General features: G+C 38.1%; 1 protein-coding gene across 1 annotated transcript in view; it reads right to left on the bottom strand.

Moving 5' to 3' along the window:
- Positions 1-315: 315 nt before the first annotated feature.
- Positions 316-23745, bottom strand: part of adcy1a (adenylate cyclase 1a) — a 46855-nt gene continuing 23425 nt past the window's right edge. Inside the window, exons 6-20 of the mRNA XM_056262807.1 lie at positions 21464-21622; positions 21200-21341; positions 18634-18789; positions 17163-17357; positions 14796-14893; positions 14532-14616; positions 13945-14034; positions 11824-12077; positions 11491-11617; positions 9923-10039; positions 7187-7333; positions 6957-7055; positions 4764-4878; positions 3978-4102; positions 316-2321 (exon numbers count right to left, since the gene is read on the bottom strand). Coding sequence (XP_056118782.1) covers positions 2013-2321; positions 3978-4102; positions 4764-4878; positions 6957-7055; positions 7187-7333; positions 9923-10039; positions 11491-11617; positions 11824-12077; positions 13945-14034; positions 14532-14616; positions 14796-14893; positions 17163-17357; positions 18634-18789; positions 21200-21341; positions 21464-21622 — 2218 coding nt within the window. The 3' untranslated portion in view covers positions 316-2012. The remainder of the gene's footprint in view (positions 2322-3977; positions 4103-4763; positions 4879-6956; positions 7056-7186; positions 7334-9922; positions 10040-11490; positions 11618-11823; positions 12078-13944; positions 14035-14531; positions 14617-14795; positions 14894-17162; positions 17358-18633; positions 18790-21199; positions 21342-21463; positions 21623-23745) is intronic.

The raw sequence follows: 23745 nt of genomic DNA, 5'->3' as shown, positions 1-23745 counted from the left end.
GTCTGTATTAATTTAAGCCCCACGCCACGTGGTTCGATCAGTCCATATGAGAGTACAGTTTGAAACGGAACCGAATGCACACAAAGTCGCAAAGTTGTGCTATAAAGGAACAAGTTTGATATGTTGGTAACCGTGTGTGTTGGCACATATTCAAAGAAATACACTTTTTCTTACAGACCCTGGATAAAAAGGCAGTCACTTTAAGAGCTCGAAAAGGCGCCAATGCTACAAAACTCCCAGAAAGCTTTCCCCACAGCACCACGCATGAAACAGGTAAGCGGATACACCGTCAGAAAAAGATTAGGATTTAAAAAAGAAAAAGAAAAAGAAAAAAGATGCTTCGTTTCATCAAGGCCATTATTCTGGGCTCATGCAGTGCTACTAAAGCATGTTTCGCAACATATCTTCGACACTTTTCACCCTTGGTTTGTTTTTGCAGTAGGCATGCATTAGATACACAAATCAGTTATCAAATAGAGCGACGTGACAGAATTACGGCATGCTGAGTGGGACATGCAGAACGGCATGCTTGAAGCCATTCCCTAGGCATCATGGGAAATCTATCAAAGATACAGTAATAGCACATAAAGTAAATCAAAAGATATTTCTTAACTCGTATGAAATGAGACTCGTGAGGCTTTCGAAACCGAGAGCAGGTTTGCATGCTCTGAAATACAGTAGATGAACTATAATCCAGATGTTTAACCTAAGACCTACAGAGCACATGACACATCCAGCACTAAAATATCATGCATGTTCGACCGCGTGTTAAAGATCATTCCGCAAGCACAGTGAGAGATGCTACCGTTGATAGGAGAATCTGAAAGCTAAGTGCCACTAAGAAAAAACACAGACAAAATAGATGTAAAATAGATGTACTGTATATTAAGCCATTTTATCTCATACTGTAAGCCAATTTGGTTGTTTTTTTGTGAATATTACAACGACACAGCTTCGATTGGGCTGGCTTCTCAAGCAGTGAAGCAATTGTAACGATATTTTGTGTCCTTGACGCTTATTATAATTCACGTTGGATCTGTAGTCATGTTATTACTGGAAAGGATATCCCAGAGGGCAAAGGGCAGCAGCAAATGCATACAGATGTTTTGCCCAAGTGCGTACACACATCACATACAGGAAAACTGTGCTGATTCAACCCACGCAAAGTTAAACATTTACCCACGTCACAGACTCGACCGACTTTCTGTAAATGATTACAAGACATCATAGCGTTAGCATTCGCTAGTAAATCATTGCAGTCTCTGATTCACTGCGGTTGTTTAGTATTTCTGCCGATCCGTCTCTCTCTTTCTCTCTCTCTCTCTCTCTCTCTCTCTCTCTGCAACTGCAGACGTGTGCCTGAAAATCGGAGAGCTGGGAATAACTTTGCTATCAAGTCTGTAAACCCGTGACGTGTTCTTCATGTAAACAATTTATTCAAAGCAAATCTCAATATGAGGAACCGTATTTTTTCCTTTGTCTGTTTTGAAAAACGCCAACACGTGTTTGAGGTTTCTCCCTTCGTCGCCCGACAGTTACGTACAAAATACAGCGCTGTTTTGAATCGGAACTTTTGGTCCTCACCACTCACGTGTTAAAAATATTCATCACCGTGGCATCTCTTGACATTTTCAGGTGCAAGATAACACACACACACACTCACACACAAACAAACACACACACACACGCTGGGTACGTGTCTCCACGGCTGGTGTGAAGCTGCCTTTGCAGTAGATCGCATGCTCCCATGTAGGAGACCCTGATATCCTGTTGGTCTGGGGAAGACTCAATAAAACACACGCATACGTGCACACGTAAAGACATACATGCTTATTATGTACTTGCGTGAAGGGGCAGGGCCTTTCTCAGTTTGGCACGTTTGAATGTTTCTCTCCTCTGTGCAAAACTGTCTCGTCTCTCCGTGTTCTTCATCCCACTTGTGTTCGGTTTCCCTCCCTGCCTCTGATTTACTAATGCATCGATTGATCACCGTCGAACCCGTCTACTTGCGATCACACCTCCATCTCTACATCGACGGATACGGAGGGCAGGTACAGAATGCTGTTATTTGGGGTGCTAATGTGCCCTACTGTGAGACTTTTCACACCGTAACTGCTGACAGCGGGCGCGGACCCCAGCTTGGTCCTTATGCAGGGGCTCAAACCACGCTCTGGATTCTTGGATCGCTTGGGGTTCATGCCTTGCGGGGTTCGGCCCTCCAGAAAGTAGGTGAGCATTTGACCTTTGCCCTTCACGCTGACCTGGCCGCGACACAGGAAGTGATAATAACCGGAGAGTAGGCGGAAGACATCCTCTGTCACCTGGGAATGTAGAAGCAAATAAAGTCAGATGTGTTTGGAGTGGCGTGCTAGTTTACCTTTACAAAAAAGAAGTTTACTCAAGTATGTTATTAGTGTACTTCTTTTCAAATAAAAAATAAGAAAGTATACTTTTAGTCTTCTTTTTATGTACTTCTCAGAAATAGAGTTAAAATTACACCTAAGTATCCTTGACCTACTGTATACTGACAGAAAAGTATATTTGGCATATACTTGTACTCAATCTTTTGATCAAGATATATAAAAGTATAATTAAGTATTCTAAGTATACTTGGCTTGTAGGTGGTTACTCTTTTTATTGATTAGCCTATTAAATACTTTTCCCCCCATAGTCTTATAAATGATATTGTTTGAAACATTGATTTATAAAGAAAACAGATATGTTCCTAATTCTGAGTATGTACATTTTTGTGTAGTCCACTGGCAGTGTACATAGGAATTTACTTCAGATCTACTTAACTCTTTCCCCGCCATTGACGTAATTTTCTGTCATTTATGACACAATGCTTCCTGACGTAATTTTCCGGCAATCCATGTTTTCTCTGTTATACAGTAGAGGGTGCTATTACGCATCTTCTGAAAGAGTGCAGAATCTCTGGATCAAAACACAGGCGAAGAAGCAGAGACAAGCGATAGAAGCATTGCTTATGCAAATGTAAAATAACGCGATCATCAAACATTAAACAGCATATAAATCAAAACTGCCTAAAGTGACCAAATAAAATGTTGAGCCAGGACGAGCTATAGGACTGTGCAAGCATTAGGGGTGTTGATGGACTCGATCTACTCCATCTGTGTTTTAATCATCGTTCTGAATCCGTTCCGGACTAAGTTTTTAACAAAAAAACGTGCACACATTCAAGTGTTGATAAAAAAACGAATGCATTAAGCTAGAATAAATGGTTTTGTTGTTGTTGTTTGTTTGTTTAAAAGCAGAGGCTTTGTTCTTTCTTTTGATAAATTGCATGTTCAGATACTCAACAAAATATTTTGTAGGCAAGTTTTAAATGATCAAAAATGTTGGTGCTGGCTAGCAGCAAAACACTGGCGGGGAAAGAGTTAAAGAACAGTTAAAGGTATATTTAAAGTATACAAAAATAATACCAAAATAAGAACATAGTAGTATGCTTAAAGTGCAAAAACAATATATAATAGATATATTAAAGAAAACATATAAGTATACTTGCAGTATAAAACTACTAAATTAGTGGTTTACTGAGAGTAAACTTCAAAGTGTACTTTCATAAACTAAACATTTTGTACAAGTATTTGACCAGTAAACTATCAGTAAGTTCACTTGTAGTAGTTGCAGTACAAACGAAAAACACAGTTGTAAACTTGTGTACTCAAAGTTTACTACTGTTACACTTCAAGTATACTTTTATAGACTAATAAGTGGCCTAAAATAGTCCCAAGTAGTACTGAAATAGTACACTACACTTACAAGTATACTACTAGTACATTGTACGTTAGTTCCCCCAAAAATGAAAAATTCTGTCATTAGTTACTTTTTAGGGTGAACTAACCCTTTAATATTAGTATACTTCTTACTTAAGTAAAGTTCAAGTATATTTTGAAGTATACTTTAAGTATACTTAATAAAATGAACTTGAAGTACACTAAGTCACAGTGTGTTACCTGTATTTTGCCCTGAACTCCAGTGCTGTCCATTCTACTGGCGACGTTGACTGTGTTTCCCCAGATGTCGTACTGAGGCCTGCGAGCCCCAATCACTCCAGCAACCACTGGACCCACGTTAATGCCTGATCAATGAATCAAATCAATCAGTAATCATATTTAACTTAAAAATGTAACTTAACCTTAAAAAAAAGTATTAATCTATTTCAAAATAAACATACTGACCCAAAAACCTTTTGCAGCAGTAATGTTTATACAATTTTTTTTTTTTTTTTTTTACTGACCATGTGGCCTTGGTTATATCAGCAGAAAATATCTTACTACATTATTAGTATTTTGCTAAATTACTTCTCATAAATGCAATTTTATATTTTGCAAATGCGCCTTGTCGGGCTGCTTAAAAAATCGTTCTGCCCTTCTCATTAAAAATGATTTGTAGCAGGTATGCTTTTCCGAGCAGCTCCCCGTGTTAAACTTCTGCTGTCTGGGTGTGAAAAAATCTCCTTACCAACAAGAGGTGCGTCTTGTGTAAATTCATGACAAGAAAGTTGAAGTGTGTATGTAGTGTAGAGGGTTCATTTTTGTGCATTAGTGCAATTATGTGTTTGTTACATGTTCCCTACAAAATAGGTTACACTCAGGACATCCTTCTGGATGTGGGATGTCCGGCACAATGTGTACACTTACTGACGTATTTCCTCTACTCATACACAAAAACACACTCATTTACGCACACTAACTCACACAAACACATGGCTGACACCTCGCTCTAACAAGATCACTCACCAACTCGAAGCACAAAGTCGTTGTAGGACTGGTAGTTGATCGCATCCAGGACGTCAAACATCTCGATGGCAAAATCAGCCACTGTGCACAGGTGTGCAGAAATGGACTTCTTTACCTGTTGAGGGAGAACAGAGAGCAAACAGACACACATTATTCATATACTGACACCTCTATACACTCCTTATAAGACAGAGAGTGTGTCAGGTGATTTTCTAACCAGAATATGGGAATATTTGACCCCAAAAAATTAAAGTTCGGTCATCATCTACTCACCTGTGTGATGTTATTTACTTTTATCAACAAAGAAGAGGATGTGTAGCAGAATGTTCATGCTACTCTTTTTTTTTTTCTTCCAAACAATAAAAGTATTTAGTGACCAGGAGCTATCAAGATCCAAAATGGATACAAAAGCATACAAGTAGTTAATAATAGTACTTGCTTCCTTCCAACTTTTCTGAAGTCATATGATAGCTTTGTGTTCGAAACAGAGAGATATTTAAGTTGCTGTTTTCTCAAAATTTTGACCGGTGTGTTTCATAAAAGTTTGAATATGAGGATGTGCGAATGGGATTTTTGGTTTATGGAAAAGAGAAACTTGGACATTTTTAGCTTCATCCTTTGTGTTCCATGGAGGTTTATGTTCTCCATCCTACAGGTTTAGAGTGACATGATGACCGAACTTTACTTTTTATATCATGTCATTCTGATCATGTCATGTCATCTGACTGCGGTGAAACATTACATCAGCAATCTGAGATTTAAAGGGAAAGTTCACCCAAAAATTACATCAACATTTAACTCACCCTCATCTCGTTCCGAACCTGTATGACTTTCTTTTTTCTGTGGAACTTAAAAGACAATATTTTGAGAAATGTCTCAGTATTTGTTTGTTTGTTTTTGTCCATACAGTGGAAGTCGATGGACACTAAAACTGTTTGGTTACAAGCATTCTTCAAAATGTCTTCTTTTGTGGAATACATGTTTGGTGGGACAGAATTTTCATTTTTGGGTGAACTATTCCTTTAATTAATGGGAGCTGTGTGTTTATGTTAGCTTTAGGGTTCGGAGAAAATATCATTAGCTCAGTATAAAAATAGCTGTCAAAGTCAATGGAAAGTCTCCACTGTGATAGAAAAACAAATGCATGTGTGTTTGCACTTGATGTTAGTTTTGCTTTCAAAGCAGTGGCAGGTTTGACTGGTAGCATAACAAGATATTCACCTTTCATGTCCAAATGCAAATACAATCTGAGATTAGCTCAAACGCACACACACACAAGTTCTCTCTTGATGCTCTCACTTTTCAAGATCTTACATGCACACTTAAACACACACCCAAACACATAAGTGTGCACACACACACACACACCAGGGCCCAGACTCATGATGCCCACATAGGCGCATACACTGGAAGAAAAGATTTGATTAATGTGTGTTGTTTTTATGTAAAAAAATATATAACATCCTTAAACAAGATAGATTTACTTATGAAGCAAAATTTTCAGAAAATATAACTATTTTAATAAATCATTAAACAAAAATGTTTTCCTTCTTTTAAGTGTAAAACTCACCAAATTCTGAAGGAAAAATTCAAACTATGAGTTTGGGGTCAGTAAAAGCAAATTGATCGAAGGTGATAGTAAACACATTATATATTTCTAATAAATGCTGTTCTTTTGAACTTTCAATTCATCAAAGGATCCTGAAAAAAATATCTGATATATTCAGTTGTGGTCAAAATTATTGGCACCCCCAAAGATGGCTGTAAAAATAAATCTGCATTGTTTGATCTTTCATTCAAAAAATTCACAAAAATCTAACTTTTCATTGAAGTAAAAAATTTTAAATTGAAAGTAAATAACATTATGAAATACATGTTTTTGCCCAAAACACGTTGGCCACAACCCTAAAATATTTTATGAGTAAAATATCTCTGAAGCATATTCCCATTCATATTTACATTTTTTAGCATGGTGACTGGGAACATGAAATTGTCTCGCTTTGACTTCTTGTTTCACAGGAGAATAAAGATGTGGAAACACAAAGGCCAAATTCCCTTAATTTCCCAAGGTTTTTTTGCTTCAAGTCTTGAAGTTCAAGTCATTGTATCTTGGAAAATAAGGCAAAAATTCTGATTGAGAAAATGATTTTTGCTGTGTATGCACACACACACACACACACACACTTTGTGTACCTTAGATTCCTCAGTGGGGACGAGTCCGACCGCAGCCATGTAAGTACTGCCAATAGTTTTGATCTTCTCAATGTCTTTGTAGCATTCCTTATCCATCAACTACAGACAGAAAAAGAGAGAGAGAGAGATGGTGTGACGGAGAAATAAATGAAGCCTAGAGTGGGATTAAGGTGATTCACACACTGAGCCAAAACATACATTTCTCGAACTGGGAAACAAGATATTCTCACCGCATCAAAGTCAGCAATAATCTCGTTTAGCAGCCGGAGGCATTCCACACCCATGTTGTTTCCATCCAGCTCAATGTAGAAGTCATTGAAGTTGGGGATGGAGGCGAACAGGACGCCCACCTGAGAGTAAGACTGATAATACAGGTCCTGGAACAGTGAAAGAGCAGGAAAGGAAAAAGACGTGAGACCCTCAGGGGACGATACCACCGATCTAGGCTGAGCTGGGAATATAACAGCGCTTAGAGAAGGTAAGCTTACATTCATTAGTTACGACACACGACACCCATGAACTGGACAAGCTGACTTTGGTCAAAGCAAAACTTGCTCTCGATATTGAAGGGTAGAGTACATCAGATTGACCTGTCCATCTTAAATCAAAGATACAACCGCACCACAGTGGTTTATACGCTAAAACAAGATTTCTCTTGGTCTTCTGAAATAGAAGAGTTTAATTTACTATACTTTATGTAGTCACATACACACTATAAAGTTTTGGGAGTGACAACCGCATTTAAATGCAGAAGTGACTCCCTTTAATTTTCATTCTGAATGTATGGAGTACAGGAGTCCCTCCCAAAATTATGATTTGGTCATAACCATAGCAACAATTTGGTGTCTTATGGATGTCAACAAGAAACTTTTTTCTTGTGAGATTAGGATAACTGTGCATTTTTGTTTAACAAAGTAATATTAGCATTTACATGCACTTTGAAAGTTTGATTCCAGTCGGAATAAAGCAATATTTTGTCTATTTAAAATGTCATGTTAATGCTTTAGTCTGAAATCATACGAGGTTAGCCATTTTACATTACTGTTCAAAGTTTGGGGTGGGAAAGATTTTGTAAGAAATCTCTTATTTGATTATTTGACAGTAAAAACAGTAATATTGTGAAATATTATTGCTATTTAAAATGATTGCTGTGATGCAAAGCTGGATTTTCAGCATCATTACTCCAGTCTTCAGTGTCACATGATCCCACAGAAATCATTTCCAATATGCTGATTTGCTGCTCAAGAAACATTTCTTATTCCTATCAATGTTGAAAACAGTTGTGCTGCTTAATACCATTATTTCAGGATTCTTTAATGAATACAAAAGAGCAGCATTTCTTTTTTGAAAGTATAAGTGATTTTACTGTCACTTTTGACCAATCCAAAGTATCCTTGTTGAATAAAAGTATTTATTAAAAAACTTACTGACCCCAAGCATTTTAATGGATATAATTTAAAAGTCTTAAGCAAAACAGTGTTTTTATTATAAAAGTCAAAGAAGGGGTGAAAATGTGTCATGTAAAACTAATTTAGAGTTTAGAACATTTAGAACAAGTGGACTCAAGGGAACAGTTGTACACTACAAATGCACACTTTTTCAAGCCTTTGTTGTAGTAAAAAAAAGAGAAAAATTTAGGTTAAGTGAAATTTAAATAAACGGAAATAATTTGCCCGTGGAAAGAATGCAAGGAAATAATTCCAGTGATGGTTGCATCTTGTGTGTGCTTTTGTGTATACTGTGTGTCCAAGATTTTCACTTCCCCGTGCCACTGTTTACAATAGAATTCCACGCTCAGGAGAGGATGCTTGCTTCAGAGCAACTGTAACAGATTTCAGGATGTCTGATTGCATCAATTCCTTGGAAAGGATCTTGGACAGGAAGAGAGGCGAGTGGCATGTGTTGAGCATGCAGCAAACATACAAAACATAACAAACTGCATAACGGGACTGTAATCACACATTCATTGTGTTCATACGGCCTCACAATGAAGCCTGGTGAGTGAGATCACAGAGTCAGATGGAGTAGCTGAGCATTTACACTATACACAATCATAATGTTATCTCAATTACATGATCAAAACACAAGCTATCATCAAAGCATCTGCGCTGACCTCTCACCTAATTAGCAGCTGGATCACTACAACATTGCCATGAAGTGGTGACTCCGGGAATTACAACAACCAAGATGTACATTTTGAGGATCGCATGAATTCGAAACGGACCTAGTTTACATTCTTAATACATTTATCGGGTCTTATTGTGCTTATTCACCCTCATGTCGGACCAAACCAAGATGACCTTCTTTCTTCTGTAAAGAACATATAAAATATATTTTAAGATTTTTTTTTTTCCATACAATTGAAGTTGTTTGGTTCCCAACATTCCTCAAAATGTCATGCTCCACAGAAGAAAGAACGTCATACATGTTGGGAATGACATGAGGGTGAGTAAATAATGACAGAATTTTCATGTTTGGACAATAATATCAAGCCAGTTGACCAAATATTATTGAATCAGATCATCATGGATAAATCAAGCCCCAGATTTCTGATTCATGGTCACTCTTCTGCCGGAACTTGACTCGCGTACGTCCTATTATAGTTTACAAAGTTATAAATATGAATATTTTTCTTACATAAACCCATCGCTTCACTTCAGAAGGCCTTTATTAACCCCCTGGAGCCGTATGGATTTCTTTTATGTTGGATGGATTAACTTTTTTGGGCTTCAAAATCTTCAATTCTCTCCCATTCTTTAGCTTGGAAGAGCCAGGATATTTTTTTAATTTAACTCTGATAGTCTGATTGTGTTTGGCTGAAAGAAAAAAAATCATATACACCTATAGGATGGCTTGAGGGTGAGTAAACTATGGGATCATTTTTGGGTCTACTAACCCTTTAAATACTCTAGGAATGGCAATGCATGTTGCCTTTAACCCTCTGTGACCTGTAAATGAAATCTGACCATGTTTCGTGGGTTGGACAGCAGGAAGTGTTGAGCTACATGTGCAGGCAGCAGGTTGAACAGAATCCTCTTATTGTCCAACTTCACTCTCTCCATGTCATCTCTCTCCTCCGCAGCCTGAGGATGAAACACACAAATAGAAATATTAACAATTACCTGTATACTCATACTAGCTGTAATACCTGTACAGTCACTGGAGAGTGTTTTGATAAAACATTTAGAATTACAGTCTGAAAATATGCATCCGCCAGAGGGCACTGTTGCAGTAGCTTGTCTATCACACTGCTGATGATGCTTATCAAGATATTCCACTATATTTTAGTGTTTTCTGTTAAACCTATACACTGCCATTCAAAGGTGTGGGGTCATTCATTTTCGGTTTCAGGGTTTCCTCAAAAATATTAAGCAGCTGATAATAATAAGCAAAAGATCGGCATATTAGAATGATTTCTGAAGGATCATGTGACACTGAAGACTGGAGTAATGATGCTTAAAAATTTAGCTTTGCCAACCCAGGAATAAATTTATATAATTAATTATAATTCATCTAAATTGTATAAATTGTGAACTTAAGTATTTTAGCTCTCTGTAACATGACAGAGCCACACAACATGCAACAAAACACACACACACACACACACACACACACACACACACACACACACACACACACACACACACACACACACACACACACACACACACACACACACACACACACACACACACAAGCCTGGTAAATCCTACATCATGGGGACAAAATATCCTTGTGGGGAATTTGTTTTTGGTCCCCATGAGAAAAACAGCTTATAAATATTAAGTGATGTTTTTTGTACCTGTAAAAATGCAGGAATTTTTCTGTGATGGTTAGTGTAAGGGGATATAAATATATAGTTTGTATCATTATGTCTATGGGAAGTCCCCATAAAACATGAAAACCAGTGTGTGTGTGTGTGTGTGTGTGTACCGGTTTGAGTTTTAGACCAGCAGAGTAAGGACAAAGAGAGTAAAGGATGTGGAATCTACGTGTACCAGATGTGGGCCTGATAGGCCGACACAATGTTGCAGTCTTGGTAGCTATGTTTCCATCCCACTGTTTTTATGTGCATTTTGAAGTATCCCATCAGTAACGAATGATAGAGACACAAGATTAATATTTTTTTTTTTTTAAATGCTCACTTAAGGTGGTTTTTGACTTGTGCAAAAAACAGTTAATGCGAATAATGGGAGATGGAAACGCATTTGCCCAATAAATTCTGACGTAGCGAACATTAAACCCAGGTGAGTAATCAGCTTTTTTCGCTGATTTATTTACTGTTGGTTAACTTACTAGGTTACCAATACCACCGCCATCCACTCTAACAACTTGATGGAAACGCACCTAATTCGCATTTGTTTGTTTGCGAACTTTGAAAAGATATGCTTCACGTTTGGATGGAAACCCAGCTTATGTGTACAAAGCTTCACACGGATTTTACACAGTTCTATGCATCATTTTGCTCCTTGTGTACCCAAGTATTTTAGCTCTCTGTAACATATGACACACACACACTCACACATAAACTCACCTGGGTGGCCCAGAGGTAGTCCAGTCTGAGTTTAAGATCCAGCTGTCTGCAGTGAAGCACCAGAGCTCCAGAAAACAACAGCATTGCCAGAACCGGGTCATAGCCATGTGTGTGAAAGAATCCACCTCTAAACACACACACAGAATAATTACCCATCAGATTATCAGATAATTCAAGGATTCAGCCTTTTGACCAAAAACATTGACTTTAACTTGCTGAGATTTTAAGTAACTATTACAATAGTTATTATTTGACATTTTTAGAATCTTTTCACCAACTTGCAAACAGTTTGGGAAATCTATTTCTGTAACCTTTGCGTTTAGCTTGACTCACCCTATGGCCTTCCTATAACCGCTGGTCTCCATGACGACAGTGTGGAGAATGTTGAGAAGGAGAAGCAGGAGGATCTTGGGTAGTGATGACACACGAAGGTACAGGGCCACAGATAGCGACGCCATCACACATGATAAAAATATGTACGGAGTGTATTTGCACACCCCGGAGCCGTCGGAAGTCCCATTCACTGTGACAACTGTCACCATGGAGACATTGGGATTCCCCACCAGTGACCACGGTACACATCCCACCTGTGCAGGTTGAGAAAATCATACACAGTTAAACGCACAAAGACAAGAACATTACAAAGAAATGTTGCATGTTTGGAAGTTAAATGATAGCTTTCATTTGGAAAGCTTTACTTCCAGAAAGCTTTCATTAGGTTGCAACGAATTACGGTTGCAACAATTATAAAAATGCATTACAAAGGGTATTTTAAAGCTTTATAAAAACATTTCTTATGTATTAAGCTATAAAGGCACAGTATGTGAGTTTTGCCACTAGAGGTAATTTTTTCAAAACAATAACAAAGGCGCAGTTTGATGACGCTGTGAAGCGTGGAATCATAAGAGGTGTCGTCTTCACCTCCACAGCCAATGGAAAGCTATCCGACGGGACTATACGGGGCAATAATCATGTTCATGGGCAAAGGTATGTATTAAGCTATAAAGGCACAGTATGTAAGTTTTGCCACTAGAGGTAATTTTTTCAAAACAATAACAAAGGCGCAGTTTGATGACGCTCTGAAGCGTGGAATCATAAGAGGTGTCGTCTTCACATCCACAGCCAATGGAAAGCTATCCGACGGGACTATACGGGGCAATAATCATGTTCATGGGTGAGCTAATTTATTAAAGTTTTATTAACGTTACTGTGGTATTAAGAGAGCCGAGATGACCCGAGGTGTTTTACCTTGCTGTTTTATTATGCTTATATGCTGCAGTTGACCACTTTTTACGATTAAAGTTACGTTTAACGTCCGCCTCCTTCTTCCCTGAACTTGAACTTTTGTTACTGTTACGTTTGATCACTTAAATTCACATTATTTTATTTTATTCTAATAAAACAGCCGCAAGTGCTGAATTACTACTCATACAGGTCACTTTATCTGGCCAATTAAAATTGTGGGGTAACGCAGCGCTGTTTTACTTCGTCAAAACAATCATACTAAAATTGTGTTGAAAGTTATGTTAACGTTACTCAGTGGCTGGTATGAGACACTTATTGCACATTGCAGTTAGATTGATATTAGAATATCATATTAGAATATCAATCGCTCCCAGGCACCGCAGTGAATGGCTGCCCACTGCTCAGTGTGTGTGTGTGTGTGTGTGTACTCACTGCTCCTAATGTGTGTGCACTAATTTAGATGGGTTAAATGCAGAGGACAAATTCTGATTAAAGGTTGCCATACTTGGCCTTCACGTCACTTAGCTTAATAAAAGCTGGATGACTTGTGTTGCTAAATGGCATGTAATTAATTTTTTTTTTAATGTATTGTATGGTGGAGAAAATGCTATTACTGTTACTATAAATAAACCTTTTCTGATTATGCTATGTTAGCCACTTGACACTGAGGCTTAAACTGTACAAACATGTTACTCGAGGTAAATCAAGAAAACAAGGGATTTAAACAACAAGATAAACACTGAGTAATTTTCTGTCGAGAAAGGTATCCAAACAGTTGCTCTCCTGTCTAATAAAACACATAATATATTAAAGCGTCTTTGTTGTTTCTATGGTTTCTACGGAAATCGAGGGTTATGCGGATATGCGTCATTGACAGGCGACGCAATGGCACCGGCCGTTACACTGGTTGAAATTGCTGATTTCTCTGGATTTAAACATTGTTGTAAACATTTGAGATAAAGTACAACCAAATATATAATATTGTTCTAGTGGTTTTTGGATATTTGAATCCCAAAATCGTACATATTGTGACTTTAATACATAAGGAATGTTATTATAATGTTTAAAATATTGTTTTATTTAAAATTATAGCCTACATTCAGGCTTCAATTAAAGTGTTATGACACTGATGCAAAATATTTTAGCGGGTTGACTTGTGATAAGCAAGACCCTCAGTCATTCTCTCTTCTACTCTACACACACACTCACCACACACCCCTGGGTCACGGAGTACATCAGCAGAACCAGAAACCCACACAGAACTGTTCTGATCTGCAGGGTGAGACAGTCAGGAGAGCACTGAGAAGACAGACAGACAAAGACAGGAGAGAGGAATCAGCAAACATGCTGAGCAAAACACAACAACTAGAGTTTTACATTTTTCTGAAGAAAATGACAGTGGTGGCTGTGGGTGGATGCTAAGGTATTTGTAGCGTGTTCTGGAAGCTTGTTAGGTTATGCTAGGGAGTCGAGGTCTGTGTGTGTGTGTGTGTGTGTGTGTGTGTGTACCTACTTAACTATATTTTGGGGACAAATTTGGACCCAAAAGTGACCAAAACCTGACAAAATCTCCAAAAACCTCCCTTCAGGGACATCCTCATTTGTAAATCTAGTATACAAATAAAGTAATTAAAGGTTTTTTAAAAATATAAAAATGCAGAAAGTTTTCTGTGATGGGTAGGGTTAGTGTAAGGAGATTTAATATACAGTATGTACAGTATAAATACCATTAAGTCTATGGAATGTCCCCATTTAGATAGCTAAAGTGTGTGTGTGTGTGTGTGTGTGTGTGTTACCTGTACATGAGTGATGTGAAGATACATCACACTTGCCATGTGGAAACACAAACAGAGAACCAGAAGAATCACAACCAGAAGACCTCTGCAGCAAGAGAGATAGAGGGAAAGAGAGGGGTTTCCCACATTTTATATGCATGTGTGTTGTGTGATGCAGTGACCTGAGCATGTAAAATGTGTATTCAATTTAGTGTGTCTGGCAAATAAAGCAAAGGTGTGTTATGTTGTCGTGTCAGGTATTGTGTGTATGTGTCAATTACATACTGAGGAATGATGAGAAAATAGACCACTGCAAAAAATGAAGTGAGGACAAGCGAGATGAGCACCGCACTGATGAAGGCCTCGTCATACACTTGCTGATACTGTGTGACAGAGAGAGACAGAGACAATTTGATAGATCGTAGAAATTACATGTGTACATGTGTGTAAATGTGTTTCCTCAACTACTGCATCTGCACTTTTAGCCCTGTTGAGTGTTAGAAAATAAAGTCATTTAAACAATGTTTTAAATGCACAAATGTCATTTCAACCTCATTAAAAATCACCATTCATTTTGTGATGGAAATGACGATGAAATTAATTGTTTTAAATAAAATGGTGACTTTCTTGTCTTTCTAAGGCTAATTTTGATTTCATGTATCCCAAACACACACAATTAAATCATATTTCCACACAATTAAATATATATTTTTAGAAACATTAACAAAATTACAGCTGGATTGAAAATGACAATACAAATATTCAGTTTTTTTTTTTATCTATATCTATCTGTTTTCTTCACATATCTAAATTTAACAAAGATTTATAGAGGGGCAACATTGTTGGCTGTGCCATTTATCAAACAATAGATTCTTAAATATACATAAATTTATTTCATTAGTTTTAAAATGTAATATTGTTTGAAAGATTGTTTTAAGATTAAAAGTCTGGGACATGAAAACCCCCCCTGAATAAATCACAATTATTTACGATATAAAAGGCATTTTAAAAGTAGCAAAAACAAATGACGAAGACGTGGTAAAAAGTTCCCGGGACAATTTTAATAACGTATTAAATTTCAATTATTTCATTTTGACAAAAATCAATACATAAAAGTGCTGAAAGTTGAAGAAACAGCCGCGTGTGTGTTCATGTAAACATGTTTTGTTGTATCTCTTGTAGGTGTCACAAGCAAACTTGTATTTGTACCATTCCAGCGCAGCCTGCGAGAGATCAATGCAACACACTGCTTTGAGCGTCAGCTTCATTAGAGTATAAAGCCAGCATCCCCCTCTTCACAAGAGACAGATGCAATGTCATTATACCCCCAGAGAGAGCAGGGAAAGCCACCGCGCTCGAGAGTGTGTGTGTGAGAGAGAATATATGTCGTGAGTCTGACAGATTTTCCCAAATCATTACTGTTGCCCCCATTCTATGGGTGGGCAGGCGTCTAAGGAATAGAGAACAGAGCAATGGAGAGAGCCAGTGAGAAAGGAGGAGGAGGGGGAGAGATGAGGGGGAGAGAGGATGTTGAAAGTGAGAGGAGACATGGAGTCACGAAGCACAATGCGGGGGATGCGGCGAAATTCTTCACTCCATCTCTCTCGCATTTCGCCATGTCACTACTGCCAAATGCCCTGGATCGGTTAACGCTGTGTTTGGGACGCTGGGGCATGTTGTCACACTTTTCACTCCAGTGAATATTTCACATGGTTTTTAAAGTCTATTAGAAACAGACATGCATTTAAAAGTTTGGGGTCGGTGCGAATTAAAAAAAAAAAGAATACAATTGAATTGCATTGAATTGATCAAAAGTGACTGTAAAGACATTTTAATGTAGCAAAAGATTTCGGTTTCAAATAAATGCTGTACTTTTGAACTTTCTGTTAAATGTATAATGGTCAAAAAGCAACATAACTGCTTTCAACATTGATGATAATAAGAAACGTTTCTTTAGCAGCAAATCAGCACATGATCAGACATTATTTCTGAAGAACCATCTGACATTGATGTGAAAATTCAGCTTTGCCATCACAGGAATAAATTACATTTTTAAATATATTTAAATAGAAAACAGTTATTTCCAAGTGTAATAATATTTCAAACAATATTGCTGTTTTTACTGTGTTTTTGATCAAATAAATGCAGTTTTGGTGTGCATAAGATAGCCAAACTTTTGAATGGTAATTTTCCTTATAGTCTTGGATAAAAAAAATATATATATATATATATATATATATATATAAAAAAAAGCTTTTGATTAAGTTCCTTGAACACATGGTAACCAATAGTGGGGTACGTTTAGTATTAAATTAAATCATTTTATTTTCAGCTATTTAAATAGTATTATACAAAACAAAGAAAAAATAAAAACAAAATTGCTGCAAAACTGTAAAAGGTAACATTGTAATTAATACATTTATAAAACACAAAAAATAAATTAAACTTTTGACTTTTTTCAGTGTGGTTTTATTGTGATTACTTATTTAGCCAGCAGCTATAACAAAAACGTGACAATATAATATGATGTTATTTTAGCTTAGACACCTAATTTAAAAAATCATTCCATTTTAAGAGGTTCAAACCCTCCCATGTAACAGCTATACTGCTCACACCTACATATCTATCCATTATGCAGCTGTGTGTACTCACTCTCTGCTCTCTCTCTCTGCTCTTGTATGTAAGGGTAATATAGTTGAGGTCTGCCGTCTCGGACTCCGTCTGTCGTGCTTCTAGCATTCGACCAATGTAACGGTTCACTCTGGTCCCAGGAGAGTTCTGCACCTGGCCCGCCGAAAATGACGTCCGATCGCGCAGCTTCTCAGAAGCTGTTCGCAACGCCCGTCTCTGGAAACCCAGGGACAATTCAGTTCAATTCCAGTATAGCAGATTCCAGTTAAGCAAAGGGAAGATTTTCAATGAACTATCACTTTATAATTATTAGGTAAAGAAAGAACCGCAAACTGACATACTTTTAAACTCATTTAGACACAAATCTACATAACATGGTGACAGATGGGTATTCAACACATCTCAGCATATTTTTTCACACATGCAATGGTGATAAGATGTTTAATTATGCACTGATACAAGTCAAAACACACACACAGGTGACACACACACACACACACACACACACACACACACACGATGAGAACAGTAAATCTGCAGTGGTGATTGGATCTGTGTGCAATCATCCACACATCTGAAGGAGTGGCATTAGAGAGTGGACTGGATTAAAAGAGTGTGAGAGTGAATGTGATTTGTGTGGGTGTAAAAGGTGATTTAGGGTCATTTTGGGATTTTGGCTTTGCAAGTATTGGAGGACTGCACACAAAGCAGATCCGGAACAAGTTTTCACTGACTGGCTGGTCATTACATCATAACACTGTGATGTCTTAGCTCATGATTAATAATTAGGTTATCAATATATTTATGAGCCAAACCTTCGTAAATAAGGTTCTTGTGGAGATACACTTAAGACCGGCAGGGTGTACTACTCAGGTTTGCGATTTAATATCAGACCAGACTTGACTTAAAATATATTTGACATTTTGCTGTAGTTTTTCATTTTTTATAAGCATTACAAACACCTATTTTAGGCTGTTTACACGACAACATTGTATTAAAAACAGAAAGTGTTTTCAGACTAAAATGCTGTATTATGCATTTTCAAAGTTGATTTCAAAGGTTTTCTTTTCATTCCTTCTTTCATTGGTTTAAATATAGAGATTACTTTTGCAGTCATCAGCATTTTGTTGTACATGCACTCATTGTGATAAATATCTCCATAAATAGATATTACTTCAGTCAATCTCCATACCTAGTCATTTCTATGACTAAGAATCATTTTCATTCATTTTGCTGGTGTCGGTGCAGGGATCAGTGGGTAGATGTTCGACATCTTTCTTATAATATATATTCTTTAAATAGTTACTTTTAACTCTTTGAAATAATATCAGATGTTAAAACTTCAGACTATTGGATGTTGTGACTATAAAACTGTCTAATATCAGTCTATTAAGTTTGGTTGATGAGAAAAAGTGGGCAGCTGCCACTGCTTCTGGCCCTCCTGGTTCCACAATATATAAAATTAAGATGGACATATGCTGTTATCACGCACCTTGTCATCATCCTCACAGGTCATGACGTTGGAGAAAGGGATCTCAGCCTTGAACATCTTTCTGCAGTGCATGAGCTGCACCAGCAGGTAACAGACTGTCTTAAACTTCATCCTTTTCGCTGGCTTTATGTCTGATAGGATCAGACCAGGAAAAATCTGCAGAGAGAGAGAGAGAGAGAGAGAGAGAGAGAGGGAGAGGGAGGAAGAGGGAGGAAGAGAGGAAGGGGGTGGGAAGAAATGTGGAATGAGGAAAGAGAAAAGATTAACTGAATGTGTGAAAATGGCTGCAGTAATTGTCGTCTGAAAAAAAGAAGTGACTTAAAAAGTGATATGAATCCTTTTGAACTCCAGATGGATTAGGATGTGTGTAAGGCTTTTGATTGTGCATATGTGACCCTGGACCACGAAACCAGTCACAAGTCACTCGGGTATATTTGTGGCAATAGCCAAAAATGTTAGAATATGATCTGTATGTTATTCTAATGTTGATCTAGCTTACTGCTAGTCTCATACCGCCAACAAACTAACACATAGAATAACATTAAACACACTCAAATCCGGTTTAGTGTGATAGTGTAACTGTTAGACCAAGTGAAACAACACTGTGTTACCTCACAAGTTTCATTCGTCTAATAAACTGACCTGTGTGAGTAGTAATAAAGCACTTGCGTGTAGTTCGGTAGAATTAATTGTCCTTATTACTTTATATCCGCGGGATTCGCATGTGCCGCTGATATCGGTCTCTCATTAGCAGTCTCGCCCTGCTTCATACCACAGTCATGTTAAAAACATCAATGTATTCACTCATCCATAAACATTATTAGATCCATCAGCTTGATGACAAGATCCATAATTTCCGCTTAATGCTTTGCGTCATCAACCTATGCCTTTGTTATTGTAAGAGGTTAGTGACAAAATAATGTCAATGCTTTTGCATTCTCTCTTTTCTCTTGCATTCTCCCTAGAAACTTTGCATTCGCTCACAAAACATTTTCGTTCGCTCGCTAAACTTTTGTGTTCTTTGAGAGTGAACGCAAAGTTTTTTGGGGGAATGCAAACATTTTGCGAGCAAACGCAACGTTTTTTTGGGGGGACGCAAAACATTTTCGAGAGAACGCAAAAGCAAATAATTTTCCCTCCCATCTCATATTTTTTTTCTTCACAAGGTCCCTTTAGGGGTTCCGTTTGAAAGATAACTTGGACTCGCTGTGAGAGGATTTGTGTGCGCACTCATCCAAAGCGCACAGACAGGAAGCCGTGCCTCAGACAGCGCGCAAATATTTAGTTCTCTTTCATGTCTTGCAATTGAACGGACAAATTCACACAAACATGCCTTCCTTGTCGAGTAACATATAGGTAATGTCTTAAGTGAACGTAAACAGTCGAGAAAGACAACGCATGTGTACACTGTCAGTATTTTGGATCTGTGCATTGTCATAAAGTGACAGCAGCCTAATATTTCTGCTGTCTGTGTTTTTAATGTTAATCAAACAACAAAAGACAAGGAAATAACTCACTGCTCTTGACTGAATTGCTTTTGTAACATTAATAATGATTGATCTTTATTTAATTTCTACGGTGAAGATTATATGCAGTTTACTTCAATTTCTGTACCTGAAAACTACCTGAAAAACCTGAAAAGCACTATTTTATTTGTATCTTTGCTCTGTAGCACTTTATTTTACAGTCCAGTTCCCCATGTACATACCATGTACATACACTCTCTTTCGATTGCCTCAAAAAGAGCGTTTTCTGATCTAAAAGAGCTTGCAAACAAGAGGAGATCTCTCTTGCTGGAGAGAAAGCGCATTCAGTGGCGTTTCGCCTTAGAGCCAGTGCACAGTTATAAGTGCAGCGATTCCCGCTTGGTGCTTCGGCGCAAAAGAAGCTTCCTTAAAAGATCAAGCACGGCGGGGCGAACGTCTTTTGAAAGATGCCTTTCCGTCTGTGTGTTTCTTGATGCATTCATTTCCTGTCCTCATCCGACAGCCACGATCGCTATCTCACATGTCTGAGCCGCGAGCATGCTGAGATTGTGGCGTCAGCATTGCAGTCGCGACTCTCCTTCTTTGTGGAGACTCATTCTTCGTGAGTCCCATCTGCTGATAGCCAGCCCACTGCCTCTGCTCAAGGTAGAGCATTGAACCTGGTTAACACTTTGGGAGAACTTGAGGGTTACCGTGGAAGCGCTTTCGCTGGGCCAGTCCCCAAGGACCTCCCACTCCTCTAGCATGCCGTGTGCTGTCGAGCTGTCGGGTGATGGCGCGGGTCCTTCTCGCGGGGGACCCAGCGTATCATTTGGCACTCCGGGTTCCATTGCCTGCTTTTCTAGGAGCTCAGAGCTGATTGGGTCTCCTAAGTGAGACCCCATTTGTCAGACTTGGAAATAAAGTCTCAGTTCTCTCATCAGGGAACGAAGCTTACATCAGTAACCAAGACTTTCCCTCTTACGTTATTTACAGTACAGTTTGTATTATCAAGAAAAACACCACCTTAGAGAAGTAAAATGCTTTACAAGAGTTTATTCATGTTGTCTACAATGTAGATAATGATGATGTGTTTGTACCTTGCGTCTGTGTGAGGGTACGATGAAGAAAGTCTCGATGGCGTGTTTGCTGAGGAAAGCGTGTCTCTCGTGGCCGAGGCCCGGCTCCACCTCGTAATCTCCATTTAGACATTCCAGTGTTGCCTTGGTGATATGAACCTTCCTGTTGAGGGAAGGGCAAATGATCACACTATCACCTTTCTGCTCATTTAGGAATGATATTCCACGTTACATGTTGTATGATGGTTTAATATCTGATTATGATGAATGTGGTGTGGGACTGACCCAGGCAGTCCTCCTGCCTCCATCATGTTGGCCAGTGTGACGTCATTGGACCAGACATCATACTGCCACTTTCGGAGCCCCAGAACCCCGCACAGCACGCGGCCCGTGTGCAAACCCACACGCATGTTCAGGTTCACCTCGGTCGCTTCCGCAACAGACCTGATTACACACATATTCGCAAAAAGGTACATTCTGTTTAAGTTTGGCATTTTTAATACATTAGTGGTCTTTATACTGACACTTACTGGTGTGGATGAAACGTCACAAAAGAGCAAATGTTTTTGGTTACAGATGCAATTGAAGAAATAGCCGCAGGCACATTTGATACCCATGACTAATTAAGTCGGTGTTATTTAATAGGGTAATAAAACAACAAAAATGCAGATATATTAGGGAATTGTACAATTGGGATTACCAGACCTGGAAACTAGGAAAGTAATGGAAATAGTAAACTTTTAGTTATAATCTGCTGTAAAATATCTTATTGGCTGAAAATTACTTTAGTAAAACTTTTGACTCAAATCAAAAGATTAACCTGAATCTAATGTTTTTTAAAGTTGCGATGAAACAGAAGAAGCCAAATAACTTTTCTTCCTTATAGTGACGTACTGTACATCTGAGCGAAATGGATTATCCAAAAGGACAAAAAGATGGGACTTGGTTCTATCCATCAGTTATAGTAAATAAATAATAATAATAATAATAATAATAATAATAAAACATATGCATGTATAAATCATTCACGATAAGATCTATAATAAATAGATATTAAAGGTGCCCTAGAATGTTTTTTTTTATATTATTTTATAATGTTTCCTGGGTTACCCTTATAATGTTAGTATGTTTTTTAGATAAAAAATAATCATAATTTAGAAATAAATGGCATTTTTCCTAGCCTGCTTTTAGCCTCTGATTTGAACACTCTGTTTGAAGGGGCGTGTCTGCTGTGGGATTCAGTGTAACCACGGCCTCTGCTGTGATTGGCTGACATGCTTGCATATGAAATAGCAACGCATTACATGTGAAACTCTCTCCCGAATACTTTTACTACTGCTATTATACGTTTTTACTATAACAGCTATCGAGATTAACGAATCGTGAAATGTTTTTAAAGTATTTAGATCTATTCCCATCACATAAAATGTTGCCGTGATGAGCATTGAGCAGATGACAGTGTGTTGATCGCGAGAATGAAGATCTTATCATTGCAAAGCAGTTTCTGCACTCTCTCTAATGCTTTCACCAATGCAAACACGATGATGTAAATACAGTAAGAGCTTTGTTGTGCAGTAACGTGCGTCATTGATTTCATAACGAGTTTGGCAAGTGTCCAGATAAACTCGCGCTGTGTGGAAAGATTGTTCTTTGATCGCTTTCTGTATATAATTTGTTCACAATTTAAATACGATTATTTTCATCCTACTAAAAGAAACGATGTGAGGTTGATATTTTAGTCACTGGCTTGACTTACTGATGCATAAACAGTATTGAACGATTTTGAGAGAAAGATTACCTGTCTGAACTTGAACAATTACACATCAGAAAGTGTTGCTTGGTAGCTCAATCCGAGGCCAGCTCTGTATTGGCCCAAGTTGAGGAAACAGTCGGTGAAATGTTTGGAAATTTCCAGAGAAAATAAAATTAACCCATTGTTTCTTCAGAGGCTCAGATGAAGGAACTAAAAAATACTTTTGTGTTCATGTGTACATCCACACTGAGCAACTGCCATGCTTCGGCTGCGCAGTTCCGCCTGGCATTGAGGGCTGGCATTATGCAAATATTTGGAGGCGTACATATTAATGATCCCGACTATTGCGTCACAGTCGGTATTGTGTGGAGAACCGACCGTTTTTCAGGGGTGTTTTTCATAAACGTGAATTAAATGAGAACGCGAAAACAGTCCAGTTTGAGATTCACTCTATGTCATGTCCATGCACTGAACTCCTGTTATTTGACTATATCAAGGTAAATTCAATTTTGAATTATAGGTCACCTTTAAATTGATTATAAATCCTCATGTACTGAAATCACTGGCGTGTAACGATACATGTATTTGTATCAGTCGTCACAGCAATCCACACTCCAATCCAGAAGGGGGTGCGAGGTAATGCAACGCTGTTAGCTAACCTCCACAACAGAAAAAGAAGAAGAAGAAGAGATGATCTACCATAGACAGTAAAAGAAATGGACACAGCGACCCCATAGGCTTCAACGGAGAAAAGTGAAGTCAAATAGAAGCACTCACTTCCTGATTGCCAAGCGCACTGCGCATGCTCAAACTG

The sequence above is a fragment of the Rhinichthys klamathensis genome, unplaced genomic scaffold, assembly GCF_029890125.1.
Source record: "Rhinichthys klamathensis goyatoka isolate OS25496 unplaced genomic scaffold, OSU_Roscu_1.1 h1tg000196l_1, whole genome shotgun sequence".
NCBI classification, from domain to species: Eukaryota; Metazoa; Chordata; class Actinopteri; order Cypriniformes; family Leuciscidae; genus Rhinichthys; species Rhinichthys klamathensis.
Note: the sequence above shows the minus strand (reverse complement) of the source record. Positions and strands in the feature narration are given on the sequence as shown.